Source organism: Mustela nivalis (assembly GCF_964662115.1).
Source record: "Mustela nivalis genome assembly, chromosome: 13".
Taxonomy (NCBI): domain Eukaryota; kingdom Metazoa; phylum Chordata; class Mammalia; order Carnivora; family Mustelidae; genus Mustela; species Mustela nivalis.
In genome coordinates this window covers 90,386,158-90,408,844 of record NC_139032.1, presented here as the reverse complement: position 1 = coordinate 90,408,844, position 22,687 = coordinate 90,386,158, and the positions used below count along the sequence as shown (strand labels likewise).

Below are 22,687 nucleotides of genomic sequence, written 5' to 3'. Positions count from 1 at the left end.
GGCGGGGGCTCCCCAGCCGACCCACCCCCGCCAAAGCAAAGCCCCTCCAGCTGGCAGCCCCAGGCAGGGGCCTTGGTCCCCCCACCCCACCATCCACGGTGACCCACAGACAGAAGGAAGCAACAGATGACAGCGCTTGCGAGCGCAAAATACTTTATTTACCAATTTGCAGTGTAACAATTTGCATTTAGGAAAAATAGCAGCTCCCGCCTGGCCTGGCAGGGAGCTTCTTGAATCAAAAGTCGCTGGCAGCCGGTGCGGGCAACGGTGGGCAGGCCAAGCGGAGGAAGCCAGGGGCATGGCGCCAGGAGGGTCTGGGATCCCAGGACCCCCACTGAGCGCGGACCAACGGACACAAGAGGCTGCTGCCCCGTCAACCAGTCCTGGCCTCTCTCCAAGTGAACAAACGCACCCAGACGTGCGTGTGGGCGACACCATGGGACAACTTCCGTGGCCCTTCCGAGATGACCCAGGGCCCGGGGGAAACAGGAAGCCTGCACGGATTCCACAGTTAAACCATTTCTGCATTTAGATTTAAGACCCCAAGCAAACTATGCTCCCCGGGGGAACCTACAGAAATTATTTTCTAATGATTCTTATAAATACTTAAATCTTTTCTGTAGTCTCTTCAGACCTAACAAGAACGAGAGAGGAATTTTCTGAACAGTCGATAAAGCCGTAAAGCTCGGAGTCCGGTGGGGAGGGTCCCCTCTGTGGTTCCCCGCGGCTGGCGGGCCGCACGCCACCTGCGGAGCTGGTGCGGGAAGAACAGAGCCTTGGACTCAGAGCGCGCGTCAACAGTCCGTTCCGCCCGCTCTTCCAGATGTCACCACCCTGAGAGGACAGCAACCAGGTGAGAAAGCAAGGCAACTGGACGGCACCGTGAAGACCAGTCAGGACAGAGCACAGCGCCGACGGTGACACAGAGGGCACCGTGGCCCCTCGAGGTGTCTCGTCAGGCTTGTCACAGTGAGTTTCAGTAACGTGGACCGATGGGGGCCAGTCCGCGGGGGGCACAGCTGCAGGGCCGCCCCCCATGGACGGGCAAAGCCGGGCCCCTGGCTCGCACGGGGCAAAAAAGAAGCTGGAAACATCTTTGCCACCCGGCAGAGATGTGCTTCAGTGACTCGGGCCTCTCTCGAAAGCTAACCGAATTCTTGCCACCGAGTCCACAGCTCCTCGGGGACTTTGATGCAGAAAGGACCTCCACGGCCACCAGGAAGGCGGTGGGGCCTCTCCTGGGCCCAAGGCTCACTCTTCACTCGGCATTTTAAAGGACCCCGTGGGGGTTGGGGGGCAGCACGGTTAGGTTTGCAGAGACACCTGGGTTCCTCAAGAGCGAGATCTTCTTGCAGCAAAGACGCCTCCAGCCTCACCCGGCACAACGCTCTTCCAGGACGGACAGTTTTACCCTTAAATCACCGTTGGGGAATGAAGGAGCCAAGAGCGCCCCTGCTCCAGCCAGCGCCTTCCAGGGGCTGCGCACCTGCCTCCGGCCACCCTTCAGAGACGGCGGCGGAAGAACAGGTTCGATCACGTGGCATCACTGCGTGCCCATTCGGGGACGCGGGGACGGTGCAGGCAACCCATCTGAGTTCTTGCTGGAGCAGAATGATGGCTTCAGGGTTCCAGATGCTACTCCAGGGTGGGGACCCTTCTAGCTCAACGCTGGGTACTTCCTCTGGCCAATCCTCCCCATCCTGGAGCCTCCGGAGGGGGCCGAGGCCTGCAGACGAGAAGAGCGCTGACTTCCGTGTGCCCGAGGCCTCCGAGGCCAGTGGCACCCTGGGAACACCTTGAGACTCGGGGGGGGCGGGACCGTCTACACCAACCCACAGGCAGTCCCCCTGGTAATTGGCCAGGCCAGGACCAAATCAGTCGTTCTTAAAGGTTTGCGCTGTGGCCAGGCGGTGAAGCAAGGAGGCCAGCTGCAGCGGCCGCCGGGAGAGCCTGCGGGCAGCGCGTAGACGTTTACCTGAGCCTCCTCGCCACAGCCCGGCAGGAATGTGCACCAAAGAATTTGTGTAAAATAATGGCTACGAGATGGCGGTAACAGGATGGGAAAAAGCACATCTTGGGAGTGGAAAAGCAGGTGCACGGTGGCCAGGTTGTAACTTGGGTGGGACACGGCAGCCCTAAGGTCGGGCTGGTAGGGGGATGAGAGTCAGGTGCAGAGGGAGCAGGCCCGGTCACCCCGGCCCGTGAGGACAGGAGCCGCACCAGGACACCTGGGCTCAGGCGAGCGTTTACATCCTAAATGCCAGGACCACCCCGCCCTGGCTCGCCCCAAACCGGCAGCCAGTCTGTCTGCTACAGGCAAAAACTGGGCACGGAGAAGAGAGAAGGCAGAGGCAGAGAAACGGAAGGGAACGCTCAGCAACAGCCCCAAATGCAGGCCACGGGCGGCCGAGAGGAGGGCCCAGGCCCGCGCGTGGGAGTCAGACGCAGACCCGCGGCACAGCGTGTCGGCCGGAAAGCACAGGAGCCAGGAGCGGGAAAGGCCCGACCGAGAAGGGAGAAGGGTCATCAGGCGCGGGCGGGGGCCAGGGCGGCACTGACCTGTGCAAACGGAGCGGGGCTGTAGAAGGGCGCGGCTGCCCCGGGGTGGTCACTGGGAGCCTGAGAACCACAGAGAGCCGTGTCAGCACCGCCGTGACAGCGCTGCACTCGCTCCCTTTGTGAACAGACACACTCCTGGGGACCGCTCCCAGTGATTCTAAGGGAGCCACGGACGCAGGTGGAGACACTTGTCGCAGCCCTGGACATAATTACGCCAAGGTCCACGGGAAAATGGTGACACGTAAAGCAGCATGCAGAGAGAAAGGCCTCGAAACCAGAACATGCAGGGACAAGGAGTGCGCGGCGCCAAGATGTCCCGTTCGTGCCGACATGGGGCAGTTAACAGACGCTTCTGAGGACTTCAGACCTCAGTGCCCGGCTACGAAAGCCAGTGCTTTAGTGTGCAAAGGAAAAGGTGACACGAAGCCTTCTACTGAGCCAACGGAAGCTCTGTCCCACGATACACAGGAAAGATGACACATTCCTTTATCTCTCGCCCAGACTGGCCGGAGGACAGCTTCCTGCCGCCCCCCGCCTGGCCTATGAGATGCCGTCTCACACTTGGTCAGAGAACGGAAGTCCCTCCTGCCCCGTGGGCTTTGGAAACCCACTCATACACAGTGAGGCCACGCCAGAGGCTGGCCATGTGGAAAAACCAATCCAGAAAGAACATTTAACAGACCGCACTCATTCACCAGGCACATTGGGGTCTACGTGCCCGTCAGTGCATCCTCAGGACAGCTCCCGACCCCCCGAGGTCCTGGGGAGAAAGGAACACTACATCCTCCGGTGTGTGGTGGGTGGGGAGGCAGCGGGTCGCGTTAGTGACACGGGCACAGTGGCCAGCCAGCACAGTGCGCTCAGAGGGGACACAAAGGCGACCCAGTTCAACGCGTGTCCAGTGAGAACCGCCAGGCACAGGTACCTGATAAAAATGCTGGCTTACTTCACGTGACAATGAACTCAGTGAACTACAGCGTGAAAGCTACAGGAACACATACAAAACACACACAAATAGAAAATCAGCATGCACGCTGCCGCTCCGAGCGGTCCGTGTAACCCCCGAGAGCTGCAGGATGCCCTCAGAACCGGGACAGTCTGGACGGAGAGGAGCCAGAGTTAGCTTACAAGGCCTGCCTTCGGGGGCAGCTCTTAGAGAGAAAACACCCCCAGCTGGGGGCCCGCGGTGGCCCGGCCATGCTGGGCAGCGCCAGGGGCAGGTGCACTCCAGCCCTGCTTGAGGTGGAGACCCTGGGTGATTCTGCACAGACAAGTGGGACCATCTGTTGTACAAACTTGACACCGGGCAGTTTTAAGAGGCTGCTCAACTGTCTCTTCTGACTCGTCAAGACTTGCTTTTAAAGGAAGCAGCCACGTGGACAGTGCACACGAGCGACGTGCCGGGCCTGGCTTCTGGGCAGGTCCTTTTGGCGGGAGGGCCTTACCTCTCCTCCGCGGGAGCCGTCCTCGCCGGCGGGTGGGAGCTCGGGGCCAGCGAGTGAAGTGGCAGAGCTAAACGCCTGTGGGAGGAAGATGATGTGCAACCGTCCCACCAGTGGAACCACACGGGACCCCACCCCGACCTGGCCCAGCCCGGCCTGGAGGTGCTGGGCTCCACAGAAGGCACTGGTCTGAGTAGATGCAGGGCCCATCGCTCCGCCGCCCATCTCCAAGGAACGCGGATCCCAGGCCCACGACGGCCTGGTCATCCCAACTCGGAGCAGGAAACAGACTTTGAAGCATTACGTGACGCCTTACATGTTAAGCAGCTCATTAACTGGGGACCCAGGCTCGCAATCCACTGTCCCCCTCAGACACCAGACTCTCCGTGATTCCGCACCCCAGTTTCCAAAATTAAAAACCACCTTTCCGACTATGATTTCAGTGAGACAGCCACGAGGCCTCGTGCACACGGTCACACTCCCCATCTGTAGAGGGAGTCTTCCTATACACACGGACTTGGTCCCCGGGTGCACAATGGGCCTGACACAAAGGCTGGGCCAATCTCCCAGGCAGGGTGTGGGGCAAACCCTCCCCGCCCTCCCGCCCGGCCTGCAGCCCTGCTCACCTGGGGCTCCGAGGCCGGCTCTGCGCTGGCCGGACTGCCTGCAGGCACCTGCCCTTCCCTGCCGACCCCCCCTGCAGGTGGGACTTCCTCTGCGTCTGTGAAGGAGACAGCGCAGGAAGCTGTCGTTCTGTTCACAACAACACCGGCCTGTGGTTTCCCACAGCCCCATTCGAGGGGGACAGAGAAGGGGGTTCATGAACGAGCAGATGAGCCCCGGCTCTGCACATCAGCCGGGTCACTGTTCTTACGGGAGATTAAAGCCAGAGGAGCTCAGGAAAGGGATCAGAGATCAGAAGGTCCCACACTGCCCACCTGGATTCGGTCCGAACACGTGTGCAGGAATCGGGAGCGGGGCCAGGGGGGCAAAAAACTCTGCAGGAGCCAGAGCCGGCTCGCTGCGCTGGGGCCCCCCGGGGTTCAACACGTCCACGTAGCGTGCTCTGGCTCCAGCTGCACCGGAAAAAGCGGCAGATTTGGGTCAGCGCCCCAGAGCATCCTGTTCCCCCGGGGCCCCCCTTCCTCCAGCGGGAAGAGCAGCCGGGGACGCAGCTCTCCACATGGCACAGCCCGGCTGCTCCCCCGGGGGAGGTGCCCATTCTACACATCGAGGCTACCAGAGCCGCGCTGCTCACTAGCAGCTTGGGGGCTGCGGAGCAGGGCTCTCACGCTCTGGCGACGGTGGGGGGCCCCCTGCAGACTCGCCTGAGGAAAACTAGGACCCCCCTTGCAGACAGACAGACTGCCATCTGCCCTGTACTTCCAGCCCTTAAACTCCGGCATGTCTGCAGAACACGCAAGTTCTCAAACCAACTCTTGATTTCTGGCTCGACTCTGTTACCTGCTTTCCTAGAGAACATGTTCACAGAGGCCCTCGGGGGCCCTCCAGGACCAGGGGGCGCAGCAAGCGGAGCCTTGGGGAGCGAGATGGGTGGGGGCGGCGGAGCCTTCCTCTGTGGAGGGGAAAGCCGGCTCAGAGCCCTGCCTGCGGACCCGGAGCCGCCGGGACGGTATGCGGAGCGAGGGCCCAGGCAAGCAGAGTGAGGAACCAGACAGACGTACCTCCTCCTCTGGCTCGCTGACGTCCACCCACCGGTTCTTCTTCTCATCCCAGACGATCTGCCGCGATCATGAAAAGTAATGTCAGGAGACAGAGCCGAGCGGAAGCAGCGCCTGCGGCCTCCGGGCCTGGGTGACCAGGCCCGTCCGTGCACACTGGCGACCCCCATGCACGGGCACGCGCATGCCCCTCGGGGCCACGCTCCACAGCACTCACTGATTTGTTCTTGTCGTCCGGCAAGTAAGCTTCTGTCCTCCTTTTCCCCGGCAGCCAACGGGAGAACCAGGACTCGCCGCTCTAAACATGAAAACCATCAGGAGCGTCTCGAGGACACGGTGCCGCGTGAGGTGAGCCCAGCACCGAAAGGCCCTGAGGACCGGCTCCTAGGAGGCCCCAGAGGAGCCGCATGCACAGATGCGGGAGGGGAGGGGCACGGTGTGCACCGAGGCCAAGGGCCAATCTGAGAACACAAGTCCCGAAGACGGGCGGGGGCAGCGAACACCATGGAACTGCCCTTAAAAACAGTTAAAATGGTTCACATCTGAACACGTGCCTTTTGGAGCTTTTCCTGTCTGAATGCCAACGAGCGGCAGGCTCTGGCATTCTCCCAGACTGAGCGGCAGCAAGCAGGCCGGTCATGTCCTTGTGGGCCCTGGGGACAGTCCCCCGCCCTGTGGCCTTGTGCTGGGAGAACACACACGTCAGGGACGCTCACTTCCACCCCGGCAGGCCGGGCCTCAGCGGAAACACAGACAGGGAGGCAGCGGGTGTGTGTGCTCGCAGACCCGCCGCTCTGAGCTCCGCAGCGCTCACGACGGGTCAGCGTCCTCTTCTAGCTCAGGCTCACGCACGCTCGGAATCTGATCTGTGTCCCCCTGTGATGCCAGGCGTCAAGGGGGACCGGGGCGGCTCAGTCTCTTGAGCACCCGACTCTGGTGTCGAGTCGGGTCACGACCTCAGCCGGGGTGGGGTCTGGGATGCAGCCCGTGTCAGGTGCTCTGCTTGGTGGGGAGCCGGCTGCTCCTGTGCCCTCTGCCCCTCCCCCTGCTTGTGCGCTAGCCGCTCTAATAAATAAACACGAGCTTAAAAAAAAAAAAAAAGAGGCTAACAGTTAACTAAAGTTCGATTTGCTAAATGTACGGAAATCAAGAACAAGTCTCGCGTAAACCCACGTGAAGAGAGTAAAGAGACGGTCTGCAGGCTGGGGGACAGCACCGGTGACGCACACATGTCACAGAGGACTTGGGACCAAGAGGCTCAAACAGGAGAAGACAAGCCAGCACCACGCAGGAAAACACACAGGCGGTGACAGGCGCGTGAGAAAGGTGCTCGGCACCCCCACTCGTCAGGGAGCGAAGTGAAAGCTCCAGGAGACACCACAACCCCCACCGAGAGGCCGCCGTGGGCGGCCCGACCACCCTGTGTGCGCGGGAACCAGGAATGTCACCAGCTGGGCTGGTGACAAGGAATGACTGGGCCTCTCTGGCTCTGCTGGGGTCACCGCGTGCAACTGTCTAGGAAAAGAGCCAGGTCGCACTTTCCCACACTGGACACACAGCTATGCCCGGACCTAGGCATGCCCTGAGAGGAAGGAGTGGTTTCGCCAAAAGAGACAAGGAGCACATGTCATACGTCATCACCCATCTAAAAAAGGGCCGGGGCGCCTGGGTGGCTCAGTGGGTTAAGCTTCTACCTTCAGCTCAGGTCATATTCTCAGGGTCCTGGGATCGAGCCGCGCATCCGGCTCTCTGCTCAGCAGGGAGCCTGCTCCCCCCCCCACCCCCCACCTGCCTTTCTGCCTACTTGTGATCTGTCAGGTAAATAAAATCTTAAAAAAAAAAAAAAAAAAAAAAGACCAACATCTATCACCAAGAAAGAGGAAATATAAAATTTTAGCAGCTGCATTATAACAGATACCATGACCCGATGATTTCGAAAGATTAACCTCCTTTACAGGAAGTTACGGGACAGGTCCCAAAGTCTGAAGAGGCCACCATCTGGGGTGGGTTCTGACAGGCCATGGGGACCCATGGGGCCTCCTGGTCCCATTCCAACTGCTCCGGCTAGTGGTCATACAGGACACGGACACAAGGGCACCCAGGGAGCTTTGCGTGCTTCAGTGGGTGCCAAGGACAACAGGAAGGCCTTGGCCCGCCGCCAGTGTGGGGAAGTGCTCTGTGGGAGCTGTGCCTCCGCCCTGGACCCCAGGCCCCCACCCTGCCGGAGCCAGGCCATGTCTCACCTTCTTGGGCTCCCTAGTGTCTTTTCTGTTTGCCGGTGCGGGTCTCTTCACTTCGGGCGCGGACGTCGGCGGCTGCAGAGCACTGGAGCTAGCACCCTCCCCCGCCGGGGGCGCGTCAGAGTCCTGGGACCCGCCGGAGGAGCCCTGTCCCAAGGCAACACGGGAGCAGGCTCACCCAAGGCACCTCCCCGGGGGCCCTGAAAACCCGTGAGCCATGAGAGCAGAGCGGGGGAGGGGAAGGGACAGCAGCCCCCGCCTCCCGCCTGCTCCCCCAAGCAACTGTGTTGGGGTGCACTGGGCACTACAGGGCTGGAAGAAGAGGTTTGAGAGTGTGTGTCGAGGGGACGCTAGCTGCAGACGGGGAGGAGGTGTGTTAAAACAAAGACTTGTTTTTTTTTCAGTTTATCGCTTCGCTTATCACTGAGCGAAGACCCTGTCTTCCATAAACTCTCACTTTACGTGAGAATATTTTCATGGAAGAACGCCCAGCGGAAGTCTGGCCTATGGCAAGTGCCTGTGGCAGTGTGCCCACAGAAGCCCTGGTGTGTGGAGATGCGGCTGTGGGACCCGCCGCGCAGAAAAGCACGTGTCCCTCCCCGCTGCGGCCAGAGCAGCCGAGACACGCGGCAAGAATCTCGAGACGGACAGTGAGGTGTCAGGGATCCTACTGCAGAGAGGGGTGCAGGACCGGGGAGGCCTTTCCGGTTTGGAAAAGTCATCGTCAGCAACGCAGCCTCCCGAGAGGGGCCGTCCGCGCGCCACTAAGTGGTCGAGCTGGTCGGGCCTTCCCAGTGACCCTGCGCATAGCGAGGGCTCTCCGGCCGAGGAGCCACGAGGCACAGCTGCGCGCTTTTCCTGATTCTCCCATTACAGCTGGAGAACAGCAAGGCCGGGCTCCTAATCAACGCAACTTAAGTAAAAGAGCTTGGGGGAAAAAAGAGGGCAAGTACCAGGTTAGCAAATTTTCCACCGAAACCCTCTTCTCTCAGCTCCAGAAGTGAGCTCCTACCCAGTGCCTCCGGAAGCATCGCCCCTGTCAACAGAAGAGAGGACCACTGTGGGCTCCGTGTCGCCGACACAGGACAGGAGCTGACACGATGTATGTGCGACACGGCACAGCTTCTCCCTGGCCGAGGGCCTCCCACCACGGGACTCAGAGTCTGAAACCGGAAAGGTTCTCGGAAACGTTTCTTTAGGAAAGCGGGGTGCACGCGGCACCTTATTCAAGGGCAGAGACAGGAAGGCCCACGGCAGGCACAAGAAGCCTCGTGGGGCCCGCTCACCGCCCCCGGACATCTGCTCCCGCCCGCACGCCGACACGCAGCTGAGTCCCGGAGGAAGGCAGCACTGACATCAGTGAGCCCTCCAGCCTACAGCTTCCGGAACCCTCTGCACATGCTGACAAACAAAACCTGTGTCAAGTTCAGATGACTGAAGGCTCTTCCACCAACCTCCTCCTTCGATGCCAAACCCCCCAGCTCTGCTCTCGGGCTGGCGCTCCAGCAGGCCTACCTGGGTCCTGGCTCCTGGCCTCCTGGGGTGCGTGCTCACTTTCCGGCAGAGACGGTGCGCAAGGGGGCAGCAGGCCGGGCCCCGTGTAGAGAGCCGCAGGGTCAGACCCAGAGGGCTCTGGAAAGCCAAAGACAGCCGCCGGGGGTCCACAGCCGGGCCCCAGCTCAAGGGGGCCCGTGGCTGGGGGGACCGGGAACAATGGCACCCTGGCGGGGAGGGCCGGCTGGCTGTCGGGGAGCGTCGGCGGAGCTGCACCAAGAGAGCAGGGAACAGAAGCCGGAGTTACTGGTGTGGACTCTGGGCACTCGGGGAAGCAAACAGGCGGTCGTTCAACACTTTGTCACACGTCCTCTCCCAGGGCCACGTTCTCTCGTTACGGGGTAAGAGAACCAGTCGTCACGGCAAGAGTGCTGACGATGCCAGGCCCGTCAGTCATTGGGGGAAAAGCAGAACATACGCTTCTTAGGGACAAGGGGAGGACATCATCAAATCTTACGTGGGGCCTGGGCCCTGACTCCCAGCAAGGCCCCAGCGGAACCCGGGAGCAGGGGCCTAAAACAGAGTTCGGAGTTCACGGAGCCCTCCCCGACCCCCTCCTCCCCCTCCAGAGCTCCGCAGGACCCCCGCCCGCTCGGACGGCTGCTTAAGGCTGGGAGACACAACAGACCCATCGAGGGAGCAAGCGTGGGGAGGGGGAAGGGAAGACTCGTGCCCTCCGCTCTCCTCGGGCAGGAGGCAGTGCTCCACGTGCGGAAGCAGCGGCGACGAGGGGAAGGTGGGGAGGCCCGCGGCTTCTCCAGCAGCGCGGGGCTCACCTGAAGGCAGCAGCCGCACCCCCTGGCCGAGGTGCTCAGCGCTGGGCACAGGCGGCGCCAGCAGCGGATTGCCGGCGCCCAGGCCCCCGGGCGGGCCGAGTGCCAGCCCATCACACGGGCCGGCCTCAGAGCTCGGGGTGCTGGGACAGCGCTGGGGGAAGGTCCCGTCCCGACTCCACACCGCGGCGCCTTCCTGAGGGAGAGACAGGGCAGGCGTTCCCGACAGCCGGACCCTCGCCCGGCCGCGCTTCAGGAGGGCCCTCCCTCTCCCGGGAGCGCGCTGACCAACACGCACGCCCCTCGAGCGCACTCTCCGCCCCTCACGCGCGGCGGGCATGTGAACCACTGCGGTCGCAGCGTGTCCGAACTCCGGGCCCGAGACCGGAAGCACCCCGCACCTTGAGCTGCCTGTCCACGCGCTGCAGCTGCACCAACCAGGCCGGCTCCACGAAGGCCTCCTGCTCGGGCTTCTCTCGGAGCTGCGGGTCGAAGAGCCGCAGCTGGGATGCGACCTGGACACACACGGGGAGGAAAGGGCCCTGTTACGACCTGGCGTGACAAGGGACTGTGTCTTCAAAAGCCATCGCCAGCCGGAACAAAAGGCATCTTCAGGGTCTGGTCGGATAGCTCCTGCCACCCAAGGTTTCTGAAGCGTGTGGTGGTGACCTGGCCCAACGCATCGCTCGCACTGCCGAGTCACCAGAAAGGGAGTGTGGGAGCCGGACTGGCTCTGGCGAGCCGGGCGGCCCGCGTGGAGCAGCCCCCAGGGCCGGCGGCTCCCGCCCGTCCCCGACTCCACAGACTGCGCTTCAGGGATCAAAACACTGACTAACCCGGGACGTGCACACTCTGACAGGCCTTGGGGGGGGGGGGTGCAGGGACAGGGCGGGGAGCGTGTGGGACGGGGGTGTGAGGAACGCAGGCCCTGAGGAGCAGCTGCCGAAGCTGCAGGAACGGGGACGCGCTGACTGTTCTGTGTCCGTCCGTGGACGCCGAAAACTCCCCACAGTAAGACACTCTCTCAGCTGTCACGGAAGCGCATTCCCTAGAACGAAGGTCCTGGGGGGAGGGCGCACTGGCCGCATGCACCGGCCGACGACCAGCCTTGTCCCACGCGCACCTCCCCCGCTCCCGCAGGCCGCATGCAGGCGTCTGTTTTACGGAGCGAGACTTCCTGGACGTGCTGTCCTTCTCCCCTTGAAGCTAAGGCCCAGCTTCAGTTGCGGGCTGGGGTCCCCAAAAAGTTCAAAACACCCACTTCCTGCCCAAGGATGCCTGAATTCCACAAGCTGCTCAAGAAAAAGTCTCCAGCATCTACACGGTCACCCCTCAGTGCCTGAGCGCAGGGATCCGCCGCCGCTGCGGGGGCGTCTGAGAACACGTACCTGAGCCAGCTGGCTGATGAGCACGGGCGAGTGCTTGTGTGGCTGCAGCAGGACGCTCTTGGCGATCACCTCACAGTAGTGGAAGGCCTGCGTGGCCAGCCCCATTTCAGCCAGGCGGCAGGAGTAGATGAACTTGAACACCTGGGACCAGGGAGCGTAGCACGGTTGTCCTGACACACCTCCCCAGCCCCCGTGTCACCCAACAGCCCCAAAGCAGGCGCTATTCCAATGCCCCGTGTGCCTCACGGCCACCCAGCAGCACTGAGCCCCTCCCCAGAGGACTTCTCATGAAAGCTGCAACTAAGCTTCTCAGAAACTCCCTCTTCCTCTTTAGCACACTTTGTAGGCTTGTCACGCAGGGCTCGTCACAAGTGCCCTGGCCAGCCAGCAGCTAGCACGGTGGGACAGTCGTCCCACAAACCCTGCGCTACAGTGTTTATACCCACACGTCCCCTGGGTCACAGAACACCCACCCCACGACGCTGCAAACTGTGCACAGGAAGCACTGGAAACCAAACACTCGGGAAACATTTTAAATGCAAAGAAAATCCTCAATTCGATAGGACTTACTTCTCAAGAGGTACAGATCAAAGGACTCCCCAGGATTTCCAAAAACTATCATTTTGGGGGGAAGAGCTCAAAAGCCCTCAACGAACAAACATCTGCTAGCACTGACCGCCCACTCGTTCAAACCAGGGGCTGGTGTGGCTCCTGCGCACCTGGAAATTGGGGAAGGAACAGGTCTGCGCCCCGAGAGACTGGGCGTACTCGTAGGCTTCTGTCCTCTGGATAGCTTCATTGGTTGCAAACTTTAAAAATGGCAAACTGTTGAAAAAAGAAATAATTTCAGTGTCCGAACAAGACACCCAGAAGTACGTCCCACCATGTGACCAACAGCACCCCACCAAGACCAGAGGCCACCGCTGCCAGGTGTGCGTGCACGGTTTCTGGGTCAGCTCACGGAGGGATGCTTCCTTTCTAAAGGAAAACAGACACCTTGACGGTCCTCACCTGTGGTTCGATCCAATTAAAACAAGTTTTGTTGTTTTCTTTGTGTAAACCCCCAATCCGACCTGGGCCATGAGGTAGCAGAAGTGCGCGGCATCTAAGAGACCTTTGGAAGCTGAAGAGACATACAGCAGGCCAAGGCTCAGGACCTCTGAGTTCTCCCCAAAACCTCAACACATAGCGACTGCCAGAAGGGCCACACGAGTGGCAAAACCCCGTGGCCCTCCACACCCAACAGTGGCTCTCAAGCCTGAGCGTGTCGGGCTCCCCAACCTCCGTGCCCACACCTGACCTACCCAGAGTGTCGCCCATGGTGGCCATGGCCCTGGACTCCACATCCACGTTGCTGCTCAGATTGGACAAAACCATAGCAAGATGCGGCCTCCAATCACCCCACTTCTCGTCTCCACAACACTGAGGTCAGAAAAAAGCCAAACCAACCAACCCTTATCCTCAGAAGGGGGCACCACTTTCATCTCGTCACGGCTGAGATCCAAGAGTACAGCGCAGAAGCCGGGACAAGAGAAAGCGCAGGCTCTGTGGCCCTGGAGGCCAGCTCTCACGAGAGTGAGCCGGGAAGCCAGGCCACGGGGACCCTGGAGAGCCCCTGTTCACTGACCGTGGACGCAGCAGGCATCCGCCCTGACATCAGCTGGTACACTGTCTGCAAAGGGTCATTGATTGGAAGACTGTTGGCAAACCTAGGTAGACACGAGGAGAGAAAAAGCTAAGTTGGCCCTGTTTTTTATTAAACTTTTTAAGATTTTATTTATTTATTTGACAGACAGAGATTACAAGTAGGCAGAGAGGCAGGCAGAGAGAGGGAAGCAGGCTCCCTGCTGAGCAGAGAGCCCGATGCGGGGCTCGATCCCAGGACCCTGGGATCATGACCTGAGCCGAAGGCAGCGGCTTAACCCACTGAGCCACCCAGGCGCCCCAGCTGACTCTGTTTAAATGACAAACAGAAACAAGGCCGGTTTCATTTTGGTTCTTTGAGGACTGTCGCGGGCCTGACCCCAGCCCAGTGTACAAAAAGCCCAGCAGTTTGACAAATGAACTGAGAAAGACTGAAGAATTCGTGCTGGTTTCACAGAGCACAGAAAACTCTGTGGTAAAAAACAGTTACAAGGCTGTCAGCAGTACAACCGCAGGGAAGAGGGCCCAGCATGCCCACGCCAGTGTGACAGCAGCCTGGTGCAGGGGACACGCCCCAGCTTTCCAAGACAAGCCCTGCAAGTCACGGTGCTTCCAAGAGCTGACCAGGCAGCACGACTAGGCCAGCAGGACGTGCCCAGAAATAGTATACACAGCAAGATTCTCTACCTGGTCATGACGCGGGCGTGTGTCCGGCTGTCCATCTTACTTGCAAGCAGCAGAGCGTGACCCCATAAGGCATTTTTCATCGCAGACTCTAAAGCATCCTGCAAAGCATGTCAGAGGTTACCGACGTCCCCAGAACTTCGGTGACGTGCGCAAGCAAGAAGCCACACCCGGGGGTCGTCACGCATGGTGGGCGGCAGGGGCAAGGGACCGGAGCGCACTGAAGAGTGCATGAGTCACAGGCCTGCCAACACACGCGCCCAGTTCAGACACGAAGCAGTAGCCCGCTTTTCCCAATCTGCCTGAGCCAGAAAGCTGCTGCGGCAACGAGTCTGCGAAGGCCCATGCTGCTGGGTCGGCTGCCTGCGGCCAGCGTCCGGAGCAAGCACCCGGATGAGGAACAAAGACGGGCGAGCAGCGGTCCTGCTGCCTCCAACTGTGCTCTCCACGATGGCCACCTCCACACGGACAGAGCCTTTACTAATATGGCCCCCCTGCGTCCAGAATCATCTGGGGTAGCTCTCAGAGGACAGCGTCTTCATAGAGATGGACGGCTCACAGCAGAGGGAAACGTTGAGCAAAGCTGACAGATCCCACAGCTCCGATCCGTCGTAAAACATCCACGTGAAAATGGTTTATTTACCAAATACGAGCTTTCCAGCTGCCATCACGAGATCAAAGTACCAAGAACTCCGGGCCCATAAGACCCCAGCCGCCAGAGCACAGGCGCGGCCCTCGCTCCAGGCTGCACGATCGCGGGGAGCTTCCCTCCATGGCCAGGGCTTGGCGCTGGGCCACTGTAGGGCACCCCCCCGGCACCTGCGCCCCTGAGGTGACAGCGAGGGCATGCCTAACCGAGCGAGAACAGTTTGACTTCAGTCCCGCGCACAAGTCCGCGCACAGGGGCGTACCTGTGCACAGGCAAGTAAGTCTCCGACCCCGGCAACCCTCGGAAGACGGCTCTGCTGCCAGGAGGGAACACACTGGACTCCACAGACACTAGCCCTGGGTCGCAGTCAAGGTGCCACCGTTCCCGAGAGCAGGACCGAACACGCTAGGGCCACCCGGGGATCCCAGGGGCTCGTGGCCACTCACCTTCTTGCGGCCATACAGCAGCAGCTCCCGGAATCTCTCCGTCTCCTTCTCGAGGGTGTTGCTGCCAGCAGCCTGGTTGTCGGTGAGAAACGAGAGCTGGGCCTCCCCGGACTCCTCTTCCTCTACCTGCTCCACAGCCTCGTTAGTAAAATCGATCAGGTTGGCCTCGTTGGGTGACTTCCCAGGAAGCCACACGGTTTTGTGGTCTCGTAACAAAAGCTCGGCAAGGTCTGTTCCCACCACGGTCTGTAGGGGCCACAGGAGCAGAAAAACAAAATGCTTCACTCCACACCGAACTTCCTGTGGCGGGGGGGTGGGTGGGGGCTGGTCCAGGTCAGGTGAGCACCCTCCCCTCAACTCCACGTCCTGGGGCACAGCCGGGAGCAGGAGGGACAGACCACAGGTGACTGGACAGAGGCAGACCCGAACCTCCCTTCACCCCAAACCCCACGCCCTGGAATTCCGCTTCCCCAAAGCTCCACGAGGACAGTCTCCCCGAGCGAGTCCCTGGACAGCACCGCTGTCCTCCACACATTGTGTGGCGCGGGATTCCACCCAAGTCCTCTGGGGAAACCAAGCCGCAGGCTACAGAAACGTACCCCGTTCTGTCTGCACAAGAGAACAATAAAATTCCAAAGGAGACTCGCAGACTCTTTGTCAATTAAATTCTGGTTCTGCAAACAGTTTGTCGCTTTGCTCTGTGCGAAGTTAATAACATCCGCTTTATGGGTATCATCCCTGCAAGAAGGACACACGCTCCGTGAGCAGCGACACCCGTGTCTGCGAGGCCCAGCGCAGCAGCCGCCTCCCTGCGGACGCCGAGGACGCTTCGGCGGGGAACGTACTTGCCGAGCGGGCCCGGGAATGAGCGCAGCTCCTCCTGCTCCGGCGTGTGCTGCAGCAAGGTCTGAGGCGGGCAGAGGGTACAGAGAGAGAGCAGCTCGCGGGGGGCAGGCGCACAGCGACACCCGCCCGTGCCCGCGGCTGCACTGGCTAAGTTCCCGGCCCTGGCACCATCCCTTCCAGCGCCCCCACCCGCGCAGGCCTGTCTGCTGTCCCACCATGATTTTCAAACTCTCTCTGGAGCACTCAGAACCAGGTCTCCCCTCCAATGGAGGCAGGGCCCTCACGCGTGCTCAGAAGAGGCCTGCCAGGACCGTGGAACGGGCCCCCCACCCCACCTGCCACCAGATCACAAAGCTCCTCTACCCGTGACCAAAAGCCACGAGATGAACACAAGCAGGGTCCTTCCTGCCAAGCCAGAGCCACGAATAAAGCCAAAACAAATCTGCAATGGAACGAAGTTGAAGGGGACACCCGCCAGGTACTCGGCGTCCCGCCCTCTGACGCAGAAACGGCCCAGCACAACACAACCACCACGAACCGAAGACTCGTGGGAAAAGAGCATCTTCCTAGGTCACTTCTTCAGAGCACAGTCCCGTGACTCAGTTTCCACTCACACAATTACCTCCATGCTGTGAATTTCAACCAGTGCAGGCTGTCCTTCCGAGGGCAGATTCGGGATCACTTTGATGAGCTGACCCCCAGGCCCGAACCTGGCACAGACGTGAGGCACTGAGAACTTCTCCGGAGAAGTTGGTCTCGACGGAGCTACGTTTAAATAAAGGGAGAAACAATCACCTTGCCGCTTTTTATTGCTTTTGGACCAATTCGACAGTCCAGCGTTTCCAAGTGCCCATACGGCTGGCACCCCAGGTCGGACTGATGACAACCACCTGGCTTTCCACCGGAAGGCGCTAATCCTGAGACAGCCCATCAAAAAGGAGCACTTAGGGGGCGCCTGGGTGGCTCAGTGGGTTAAGCCCCTGCCTTCAGCTCAGGTCATGATCCCAGGTTTGTGGGATCGAGCCCCATATCGGGCTCTCTGCTCGGCGGCTCCCTGCTCAGCGAGGAGCCTGCTTCCCCCTCTCTCTCTGCCTGCCTCTCTGCCTACTTGTGATCTCTGTCAAAAAGAGTAAATAAAATCTTAAAAAAAAAAGGAGCATTCAGGTGTGTGCCTGAAAATGTTTCAACTGTAAAAAATGAGAACGAGAACTATTCTCTCCTAGAAACAAAACTGCTGCAAAACAGCCCCGTGCATTGAGCACACGCTACTTGGAAGCAAGGTCTGGCCGCCGGCTGCCGGGGGCCCCACCAGAGCGTCCGTGCCCCCAGCTCCTCCTCCACCCGCAGCGACGAGCACCGGGCGCCCACAAGGACGACAACAGCTGACGCCCGAAGCGCAGAGATCTGCACAGGAGCTGACACACACCGCCGCGTCGAGGGCTCCCAGGAACAGCGTCTGATGGATCGTCTCCAAGTGGGGCTGAGAACGTGGCACAGGTGACAAGTCCGTGCACAGGAGCTTTGCACAGGAATTAGGGAGTTTCCCATGCAAACTACTTACCCAAGTGGCCAGCACTGGTAAACAGTGCGGTTGCACCCAAGAGGCTGGCAGGGAGCCTGTCCTCAAAGCCACACTAATGTGGCTACTATGGACAGGCTGGGCAGCTCTTGGCCGCTGTCACAAGCTCTGGGACTCACAGCAGTCCTTATTCTGCACAGAAGACCAGGCCAAGCCATTGGCAATTCCCACAAGCTGCAATCCATTCCCTCCACTACCCTAGGCTTGAGAGGCTACCCCGGCAGTGTGACTCGACCTCCCTCTGCACCTGTGTGAGCACAGGGTGCCGTGGGCACACACACCTTGCTCCGTGGTGGGCCAGCCCGCTTCGGCAGCATAGCCGTACTCCGGGAAGCCCTGGGCACTGCCAAAATTGCTGCCGTAGGCGCCGTACGCATAATCGCCAGGCAAGGAGCCGGGAGGAGGTGGGACCTCATAGGGAGCGGCAGCCACACTGTGATTTCTGTAAATCTGACTCTAGGAAAACATCAAGCAAACAGAAAAAATCAACTCCTGGGAACACAGGGGACTCAGGCACATGGTCACGTGCGAAGGGACAGGGAGAGGGCCCCCACCTGACGCGAGTGGGAGCTGAAGCTACTGCGCAGGCTCTGGGCCGAGCGCTCGCTGTGCACGCTGCGCCTGTCCGCTTCTTCCCCATAAGGATCCCTGTGGGGCTCGGGGTCGTCGTCAAAACTGCCCGTGAAGCGAGGGTCGTACCTCCAGGGGTCATCATACCTCTCGGACCTGCTGGAACCATGGACAGAGGCAAGGAAAGAGGACAGTGGGTAGGTGACGCCAGGGTGACAGCCCTTTGCCACCCAACAGCAAGCACTGTGTCGTCACCCCCTGTGGGGATCGTGACCCTTAAAAGACCAGTCAGGCCCTACCCTCGGGAAAGCGGCCACATCCCAAGCCCAAGTTCAGATCCCTGCCTTCAGAGCTGGAGAAACATCCTTCAAGTTGATGCTGCGTGCAGCAGCGCCTCTCCCAGACCCAAGAAGAGGAGGAGCCGATTTCCAGCACTTGTGCTGAGGCCAGTTCCCCTCCCCACAGCCCAGGTGGGAACTGCCAGCAGGGCTTGGTTCTCTTTCAGACACGGACTCCAGTGTCAGCTGCTCACCAGGATCCCAAACACAATGGCAACTTGGGTAACTGACACACGACGGCAGAGACGCAGAAGCAAAGCTCTGACTACGAGCAGCCCTTCTCATCAAGTGCGCTGTACCAACCTGTCGCCGTAAGCACAGTTCTCTTTCCTGTACGCATCGTATTCAGCGTCATACCAATACCTCCGGTCACAGGTGCGGGGATCCCTGAATCTGGAACCATAGTGGTACCGGTCCCAGCGACCTGGGTCTGTAAGCAGGGGATTCATGGTTTATGACAACAGGAGAGAGAAGACACTCCTCAGAAAGCCGAGCCAGAGAAACCACACCACCCCAGGACTGAAGAATGCCTCCAGGCTCTTAAAGGAACCCAGCTTTCCTCTCCAAAATCAGCATGACCTTGGAGGCCATTAACTGTGAGGCCTGGGTGGTGTCCCACCTATACACGTGACACCTGCTGGCCACTGGGTGTTCTCGCCACACACGATTAAAAACCCGCTAGAAGACATCTCTGTTAAATTTTATTCGTAGTCACGACTTTTTAACACTTAATCCCATGACTACAAATTTCCCTTACAAGTCTTCTAACATAACCTAAGAAGTTTTAAGAAATATTCCAAAATCCAAAAATTGAAAACAAAACAAAACATGTTAACATTGTAAACTAGATGTGCCACTTCACTTGTGCCAGGTGTGAGTTTCCAACGGTACAAACACAGGAGGGAAAGAGGCCTGTGGGGAGTAGCAGGCGGGGTGGCCGTGCTGGGACACCCAAGAGGCTGTGGGCCCAGGACCCTTCCCGGCACCACACAGCAGGGAGAGGCAGGGCCACTGAAGGGCACGTGAGGCCCAGCAGGAACACGCCAAGACCAGCAGACAGTACCTGGTGCGGTGGGGACACCCGATGTCTGCACCACACGAGGAGGTGGCCCCTGGCCACGGGAGGCCCCTGGCATGGCAGACATGGCCAGTGTGATCCAGAAGCTGGTGTCCCACTTTATTTATTTTAATCAGTTAAGTAACCATGTAAAGACAAGGCTGCTCTGGAACGACTCATCACCACACTTTGCTAGAAAGTCAAAGGAAACGACTAACGTGATAGAGACATTCACGCTAGAATCAAATCATCACTTCCTAATGAAAGACACCAACATATGTATTTCCAGACACAGCTTACTTTCAACTACTTTCGGCACCTGGATTAAAAACACACCAGAACAAACGGAACAGTCTCCTGAGAAGTGATCGCAGAGCAGAGCGAAGCACTGGGCCGCGCCCACGGGGGCCACAGAGAAGCCCACACGCACCTCCATACTCGTACTGGCCGGAGTAGTAGTCCGCATAGTGGTCACTCTGGCTGCTCCATCCACTTTTGGAATCGTAGTAACCTTCGGGGTACCCTTGCCTGAAAGCACACAACACCATTAAAGCAACCCGCCTACTCCCTTCTGAGATGAGTCTGGGACGTCGGGCCACGCACTCGACTGTGGCGGAGCCGGAAATCCGAAACAGTCACGGGGACAGGCTGGGACCCCTCCCACACAGCTTTTCTCAGGGCGCCTGCGTGGCTCGGTTGGTGAAACGTTTGCCTTCGGCTCAGGTCATGATCCCAGGGTCCTGGGATTGAGTCCTGCATCGGGCTCTCTGCTCAGCACGGAGCCTCCTTCCCCTTCTGCCTGCTGCCCCCCTGGCGTGTGCTCTCTGACAAATGCACAGGATTTGTAAAACCCCCCTGGGGTACCTATTTAAGCGCCACATGGCATCCACGAGCCGGCCGCCCTCTGTGTGCTCAGCATTGGGCCCTGCACGCCGAGGCCAAACAAGTTCTCGGGCCCCTGGGATCGCACTCAGCGGGAGCGAAACTCCTGGAGCTGTTAAACCCACGCACACAGACCATGTGCTGTGTCCTCTGGACGCATGACGCTGTGCATCCAGGTGCGGGGCTGTGGCTGGCTTAGCCTCTGGCGTGGGCCTCTTAAAAGTGACTGTTGTGAGGCCAAAAAGGCACCTGATGGAGGCCGGCCTCGCAAACCAAGCTACTAGTCTGACTCAGCGCACAGAAAGCAGAACGTAGTGATGTCAGCTGTCAGACCTTCCACAGAGTAGGATTCCTTTTTGTTCCCTCCAACAGAATGAGAGAGCACATGCACGCGATGACAGGGAGCACTGGGGAGGGGCAGAGGGGGAGACAGAATCCCAAGCAGACTCCACACCCAGCCCAGAGCCCTATGGGGGGGGGGGGGCTCGATCTCACAACCCTGAGATCAAGACCTGAGCCAAAATCAAGAGCTGGACGCTGAGCCAACTGAGCCGCCCTCCGGGGCAGTCAGACTCTCGGGAACACTTGCTAGCATTTGCATTTGTATTTATTAATAACAAGTTTTAGACAATATCTGATATTTAAAGCGTGACTTTTCTCATGGCTCTTCAGGAATGTCTCACTCAGCTGAGGCCGGGCGGCCCAGGAGGAGCACCCTCCCATGGCTTAGCTGTAGGAACAAGGCCCCTTCCCAGGGCTTTGGAGGAGAACCTTCCACCCCACCCATCTGCAGAGCGGAGGCCCCCAAGGACACCAGTGGTGGGCTCAGAATAATGACCTGACACAGGGCAGAACCAAGAGCCCACCACCTCCTCACTGCCCTCACCACCGAAGCCCGTTCATCCACTAGCAAAGACAGCCACAAGAACGAAAGACACGTCCGTGCAGGGATGTGCTCATACCAGGCCCAAGTGCACATACACACGCACACACATCCCCCAACCAAAGCAGGGCAGGAAGAACAGGCTGCTCTACAGAGCCGGCACAGGAGAGCAGTGAAGGAACAGAGGACAGAGACACTGTGAGATGGGACGGGACCACTCCTGTGCAACCTGGCCCAGCCTCCGGTTGGGTGACTTTCAAGGGCAGCACGGGGCCATCTTCAGTGTCTCAGAATAGGTTCCATGTTAACCTGCAGGTGGGCAAGCAGACAAGAACCGGATGGCGAGTTGTGCCCTGGCTGTGCCCTCCTCCATGCCTACGGGTTTCTAGGAATCACTTGCCCACGGCTTTCCCCGAGTCAGAATACTTAACCTCAAACCTCTCCTTCCAAGTGCTTATCCAAGAGCTAACCCCTCGGGAACTTTCTTACAAAAGTTCCTAGAAGGCTGGGCCATGGGCAGGTCAGTGGTGCAAGGAGAGGGCAGCTCAAAAGGCAAAGGCTCACGGAGACAGAACCTCATCTGCAGACAAGCTATCAAGGACCCCAAGATTTTGAAAGGCAGCACACACACGAGATCTCCACCAGCAATCAGACCTCCTCTATTCTAAGTTCAAGAAGCCACATACTCTGGTAGTAAAACCTACCCCCGTGATTTGTCCCCCCATAACCTGATGATGGGCGAGTACGGGGGAAGGCTCTGGAAGGCAGGCAGCAGCACCACACTGTAAACACGCCTGCTGCCCCTTGCGGCTTTACCCGTGGCTCTTGAGTGGGAGCCCCGGGACCCACTGAGGTCCTGCTTGGCTAAGTCAGGGATGTTTCAAAATCCCTCATCCAGGAGTGCCTGGGAAGCTCGGCTGGTTAAGCATCTGACTCCTGATCTCAGCCCAGGTCATGATCTCCGGGTCGTGAGGTCAAGCCCTGTGTCGGACTCCACGCTCAGCAGGAAATCTGCTTGAGATTCTCCCTCCCCCTGCCCTTCCCTCTGCACTCTTGCTCTCTCTCGAATAAACAGACCTTAAGAAAAGAAAGAAAGAAAGAAAGAAAGAAAGAACGAACCCCTCATCTATAACCCCACAGCCGAGATGTGCCTGGTCAGCAAAAGAGAGCAGCAGGGGGACGCCTGGGTGGCTCAGTTGGTTAAGCAGCTGCCTTCGGCTCAGGTCATGATCCCAGGGTCCTGGGATCGAGTCCCACATCGGGCTCCTTGCTCGGCAGGGAGCCGGTTTCTCCCTCTGCCCGCTCACTCTCTCTCCCTCTATACCTGACAAATAAATAAATAAAATCTTAAAAAAAAAAAGAGAGAGAGAGAGCAGCAGGACAGAGGTGTACGGGGGCCTCCGCACACGGGGCAGGGCTGGGAAAGGGACATGGGCAGGCGTTTTGGCCAAAGAACCAAGCACGTCTGTGA

General features: G+C 59.4%; 1 protein-coding gene across 13 annotated transcripts in view; it reads right to left on the bottom strand.

Moving 5' to 3' along the window:
• Positions 1-136: 136 nt before the first annotated feature.
• Positions 137-22,687, bottom strand: part of SEC16A (SEC16 homolog A, endoplasmic reticulum export factor) — a 32,294-nt gene continuing 9,743 nt past the window's right edge. For 4 of the 13 annotated variants that reach the window (XM_082696067.1, XM_082696070.1, XM_082696073.1 and 1 more), the window contains 27 exons: positions 19,882-19,979; positions 18,698-18,824; positions 18,041-18,215; positions 17,768-17,942; positions 16,530-16,672; positions 15,907-15,968; positions 15,661-15,799; positions 15,062-15,307; positions 13,970-14,067; positions 13,266-13,347; positions 12,943-13,060; positions 12,650-12,761; positions 12,358-12,463; positions 11,639-11,779; positions 10,652-10,765; positions 10,254-10,446; positions 9,439-9,687; positions 8,877-8,959; positions 7,927-8,070; positions 5,901-5,981; positions 5,687-5,743; positions 5,466-5,577; positions 4,940-5,077; positions 4,628-4,722; positions 4,005-4,079; positions 2,560-2,619; positions 137-1,726 (listed from right to left, as the gene is read on the bottom strand). In XM_082696067.1, coding sequence (XP_082552193.1) covers positions 1,658-1,726; positions 2,560-2,619; positions 4,005-4,079; positions 4,628-4,722; positions 4,940-5,077; positions 5,466-5,577; positions 5,687-5,743; positions 5,901-5,981; positions 7,927-8,070; positions 8,877-8,959; positions 9,439-9,687; positions 10,254-10,446; positions 10,652-10,765; positions 11,639-11,779; positions 12,358-12,463; positions 12,650-12,761; positions 12,943-13,060; positions 13,266-13,347; positions 13,970-14,067; positions 15,062-15,307; positions 15,661-15,799; positions 15,907-15,968; positions 16,530-16,672; positions 17,768-17,942; positions 18,041-18,215; positions 18,698-18,824; positions 19,882-19,979 — 3,292 coding nt within the window. In that variant the 3' untranslated portion in view covers positions 137-1,657. Of the gene's footprint in view, positions 1,727-2,559; positions 2,620-3,484; positions 3,545-4,004; positions 4,080-4,627; positions 4,723-4,939; positions 5,078-5,465; positions 5,578-5,686; positions 5,744-5,900; positions 5,982-7,926; positions 8,071-8,876; positions 8,960-9,438; positions 9,688-10,253; positions 10,447-10,651; positions 10,766-11,638; positions 11,780-12,357; positions 12,464-12,649; positions 12,762-12,942; positions 13,061-13,265; positions 13,348-13,969; positions 14,068-15,061; positions 15,308-15,660; positions 15,800-15,906; positions 15,969-16,529; positions 16,673-17,767; positions 17,943-18,040; positions 18,216-18,697; positions 18,825-19,881; positions 19,980-22,687 lie in introns of all 13 variants that reach the window. The other 9 variants (XM_082696072.1, XM_082696069.1, XM_082696063.1 and 6 more) reach the window with 3 other exon arrangements.